The following is a 5,384-nucleotide window of genomic DNA, read 5'->3' as shown; positions in this document are numbered from 1 at the left end:
TTAATTAAATATTGTTACCTGCGAAATTACTTTTGAATTGTCTAACTTAGATAAAAACGGCGAAACTATTGCTTGAAATTAGTCTTTGTGGGAACGATACTTGTACTTAATCACTTTATTACTTGTACGACCGATATACTTGCCGTGTTCGCAACAAGTTTTTGCCGGGGACTAAAAATCAACAATAGTAGTATCTGTGGAGTTTAAGATTAGACCTTTATTTAATTTTTTTTTACCCTTACTGATTGTTTTATTTTACTTTTAAAAAAAATTCTGGTTTATGCGAGGTATAGTTGATCCAAACGACTTGCTCTACGAACCAGAAATTGAAAAGATAACAAGGGAAAACATAAGGCTTACTAAGCAGCGAAAAGAAAAAAGAAAGAGTGAACCGATCACTCTTCTAAGAAGGAACATCAACTATGGCTGAAGAAATACCACATGAGGATACCATGGAGAAATTTCTCAACCCATCATTTGCACTTGTCTCTTATGCAATCATCATTCCACCAATCCAGGCCAACAACTTTGAAGTTCATCTGGCCTTCTTGCAGCTGTTGCAGAACAATCAATTTTCAGGGGAGGACGACTATGATCCCAATCTTCATGTGTCGGGATTTTTGGAACTATGTCGGCTTCACAAGCATAATAGAGTTAGCACTGATGCTAACTCCATTATGAGCAAAAGAATGGATAAGGAATGAACCTGAAGGGATCATCACTTCTTGGGATGACTTGGTGGTTAAATTTAGAAAGAAGTTCTTTACTCTTTCTAAGTTCATGTAGAAGAAGAGAGAGGTTGATCATTTCTCTCAACATGATGGTGAATCTTTTGGCGCAGCTTGGAGGAGATTCAAAGGCTTATTGACAGCTTGCCCACAATATGCTCTTCAAGCAAGAGATAAAGTGAGGCTCTTCTACCATGGTATATGCCCTGCTGATAGAAAATTCCTGAATACGGCTGCTAATGGATCATTAGTTAACAAAGCTCCAACTGCATCTTTACAACTCATTGAAGAATTAGCTGCTGAAGAGAATGAGGATGTACCCTGCTCCAAAAGAGGAATTCTGCAAGTGGATAGACTTGACATCTTGATGACTGGTCAACAGAGTTTACAGAAGCAGATGGAATCTCTCACAAAGATAGTTGCTAAGAATCAAATCTCTGCCATCAATGCTGAGGAACCAGTAGTATATGACATATGTGCTGAAGGACATTTGACTGCGAGCTGCCCGTTAGCTCAACCTTCAGAAGTCAACTACATGGGAAACCCGCAAAGGAACAACTACCAAGGCAGCAACAACACAGGTTGGAGGAATAACTCAGGTATCTTTTACAATCCACAACCACAACAACCTGTTCCATCTAGCTCAATTTTAGCATTGGAGAAATTGGTGGAGACCATGGCTTCAACCACCAATATTTTCATTCAAGAGACAAGATCAAACTTCAAGACTCAAGAGGTATCTATCAAGAATTAGGAGGCTTCAATCCGAAATCTTGAAACTCAAATTGGACAGCTGGCCAAGCAATTGAATGAAAGAACTCCGGGAAAAATGCCTAGTGACACTGTAGTTAATCCAAGAGAGTATTGTAATGCAATCACCACTCGAAGTGGGAAGGTGATTGAACTTCAAGATAAGCTAGCCAAGGTAGACAAAGAAGTGCTAAAGGAGGAGGAGACAAAAGGGGAGGATACTAAGAAAGAAGAGACTCCTAATTATGATGATGTAACCTACTTTGGAGGAGCAATTAATCGTAATAAGAAAACTACAAAGAAACTTCCATTAGGATTCAGTCAACAAGATCCTTATGCAAAAGCTCCATACCCTCTTCGGCAAAAGCAAGATAAAGAGAAGCAACAATACTCGAAGTTTATGGAGATGTTTAAAAAGCTGCAAATTAACATTCCATTCTCCGAAGCTCTGGAGAACATGTCTCTTTATGCGAAATTCATGAAGGATCTCTTGTCAAACAGGCATAAGCTCAGAGAGATGGAAACGATAGCTTTAACTAAAGAGAGTAGTGTTGTGATCAAAAAGGGGTTGCCATCTAAAGTCAAAGACCCAGGGAGATTCAGTATCCCTTGTACGATCAAGAATGTCAAAGTAGGAAGAGCTCTATATGATCTGGGAGCCAGTGTCAACTTGATGCCTCTTTCTTTTGCATAATCTTTGGGGATTACGGAGATGAAATATACCTTGATGTCTCTTCAATTTGCTGATAGATCCATCAAAAGGTTGGAAGGAGTGCTAGAAGATATCCTTGTAAAGGTAAATTATTATATATTTCCAGCTGATTTTGTTGTGCTTAATATGGAGGAAGATGACAATATGCCTCTCATCTTGGGGAGACCATTCTTAGCAACTGCTAGGACATTGATTGATGTGGAAAAAGGACAGATGATTTTTAGAGTTAATGGTGGTGAATTCAAGATGAATGTTTTTGAGGCCATAAAGCATCCTAAAGATAAAGAAGACTGCTTTCAGATCGATGTAATAGAAGATGCAATCTCAGATAAGATCCTTAAAGAAGAAAATCCTCCCATTATTGAAGATCAGTTTGCAAACATTTTGCACTCCTCAGAGCTACTGAATGATGATCAACTAACTAAGGTAGTTAAAGCCATCGATTCAACTCAAGTTTCAAATGCACGAAAAAAAAGCTAGTTTAATTGACCAGGAAACCTGAAGGTCAAGTTTACTGCACTGTTGAAAAGAAGGTTGAGGAAGGAAATAAGAAGAAAATCCATCAGGAGTATGAGGAACGCAAGCCAAAAGTTACGATGGAAAAAACCAAGAGGAAAAGAAAGCATGTGAAGACTAAATTTAGAGCTCCTGAGGCCACTTCTTCTTATCCATATATGCATGAGTATTATAGAAGGACGCGATATTGGATCAAGAAGATTGGTTCATCAATGATAACGTGCTTCCAACCACCATAATCATGAGGGGTACGTCAGACTCGTGACGTTAAACAAGCGCTAATTGGGAGGCAACCCAATAATTTTTTCAATTTATTTTTTATTTTATTTTTATTTTATTTTAATTTTTAATTTTGACTAAGAGATGGAAAATTTTGGTGTAGAATTCTAATGTGAGAAAACTTAGTCAGAGGAAAAATGGTAAAAATATATGGTGGCGCAAGGAGCATCATAGTGTGGCCAAAGGTGCTAACAATTCCAAGTTTCTGTAACTTGGAGCAAAAATCGCCCCTTTTGCGCGAAGAAAGCAAATATTGTTCACGCCTCGAGCGCAGTCTGGCGCAATCTGCGCCAGTGGAATGAAGTTTCTGTCAATTTGCGCAAAGAGCACCAATTTGCCGCTTATTGCGCGAAAATTTCATTGAGCGTCTGTGCCTCGAGCGCCAGTCACAGGAGTATTTTACACGGAACAATTGAAGTTTCTGTTACTTCACGCAAAACGCGCCAAGTTAACGGTTGCACCATCATTGGTGAAATTTGCGCTGCGACAATCAGTTCAATAAAAAAAATTTATTAATTAAAAAATGAGGAGGGATATTCTTACTACCAAAATTTTCTACTACCAACTTACTGCCTATCTAATCACCATTGGATCAAAGAGAGAGAATGCTAAAATATTTTTGTTAAAAAGAGAAAATGTTGATCCAATGGTGATTAGATAGGGAGTGAGTTGGTAGTAGAAAATTTTGGTAGTAATAATATCCCTCCTCTTAAAAAAAAATATATATTTTTAAACCCTATGTTCTTCTTAGCCTAGTCCCCCACCGTTCTTCCTCTTCACCGAACCCATAACCACCTCACCACGGCCCCACCACCTTCCCTATTCTTCTCCGTTCAAACCAACCACCACCGTCCACCTTTTTTTTTTTTTTTGGTAATACACCACCGTCCACCTTCGTCTCACTGCTGGCGACCACTAACCCAGCCACACCAGTCATCCTTCCCCACCGAGGACCACCACTTCATCCTACCTAATAGCCACTATCCAAGACCACCGACCGCCATTCACAGCCATTTTTTTCCACCTCAACCCCCACCGTCAAACCCTTCTACACAGCTCCAAAGGCGCATAACCACCACATCACCGGCAACCTGCAACTTCTACAAAGACCCACATCCATGCTCGGTAGCAGCAACCCACATCCACCGTCTTCTTCACAAACAATCCCTCCTTTTTCCAACTTACAGCCCCACCGTGGAACCACTCCACAAGCCATCATCTAATTTATTTATTTAATTTTTTTTTAAACCACCAGCCCACAACCCAATAGCCACCGTGAACCTCCAGCACAGTCTAACATAGGGTTGTGCATGGGTCAGGTCGGGTCAGGCTTTTGAGCCGACACGACCCAATTTGGTTTTTATAGGTCATGTATTTTGACCTGACCCGCTTTAATTTGATCCAAGTCAGGTCTGACTTGGTTTGGATTTTTTTTGAACTAGTTCAGAACCGGGTTGGATCTGACCTGACTTGGTTTCTGAAGTGAGTCAAATCTGACCTGATCCATTTTTGACTTGGTTTCGTCACAAAATTTCGTTGAAATTTCTACATTGCAAATGACAAAAAATTTGTCACAAAATTATTTTTTCGTCGGAATACTTTTTTTCGAAAAGCGACGGAATTTTTTCTCTAATGAAAATTTTTACAAAAGTAAATTTTCTATCAAAATTTAGTTTCCGTTAAAAGTTTTGACGAAAATGATTTCCTCTATCAAATGTTTTAAACGAAAAAAGAATTTAGTCAAAAAATTTGATGGAATGTTTTTCGTTCAAAATTTCGATAGGAATGTGTTCTGACAAAAATTTCGACGGAAATTGTTTTGAGGGAAATGTTTCATTCGAAACTTTCGACGAAATTTAGATTCTCTAAAGAATTTTTGACAGAATATTTTTTCCGTCAAAATTTTTACGAAAATTTTTGACAGAAATGTGTTCCGTTGAAAATTTTGATGGAAATATTTTTTATCAAAAAACTTGACGAAAATATTTAGTCGAAAAATTTTCGATGGAAATGTGTTTCACCAAAAATTTTGACGAAAATTTTTTTTTGTCAAAAAGTTTAACGAAAATGTTTTCGTCGAAAACTTTCGCTGAAATTTTAATTCTGTAAAGAATTTTGATGAAATTTTTTTAGGTCAAAAAATTTCTATGGAAATGTGTTTTATCGAAATTTTTGATGAATATGTTTTTTTGTGAAATATTTTGGCGAAATTTAGATTCCGTAAAAAAATTGGAAAAAAAAATTTTTCCGTCAACTTTTTTTACATAAATGTTTGTAGTCACAAATTTTGATGAAAAAATTTTGACGTAATTGTTTTACGTTAAAACTTTTCTTTTAATGTAATTGTGATTCCGTAAAAAATGGGTATGAGTCAAGTTTTGCGTCAATGGGTCATTATT

At 37.5% G+C, this 5,384-nt stretch overlaps 1 protein-coding gene across 1 annotated transcript; it reads left to right on the top strand.

The window, feature by feature from the left end:
• Positions 1-1,557: 1,557 nt before the first annotated feature.
• LOC133315031 (uncharacterized) lies at positions 1,558-2,172 on the top strand. The gene has a single exon (XM_061516573.1). The coding sequence runs from the start codon at positions 1,558-1,560 to the stop codon at positions 2,170-2,172; it is 615 nt and encodes a 204-aa protein (XP_061372557.1).
• The last annotated feature ends 3,212 nt before the right edge of the window (positions 2,173-5,384 follow it).

This window comes from Gastrolobium bilobum, unplaced genomic scaffold (assembly GCF_033153095.1).
Source record: "Gastrolobium bilobum isolate Gb01-03AN ecotype WA unplaced genomic scaffold, APGP_CSIRO_Gbil_v1 utg9008, whole genome shotgun sequence".
NCBI lineage: Eukaryota > Viridiplantae > Streptophyta > Magnoliopsida > Fabales > Fabaceae > Gastrolobium > Gastrolobium bilobum.
The sequence above is the reverse complement of the archived record's forward strand: the minus strand, read 5'-3'. Positions and strand labels throughout refer to the sequence as shown.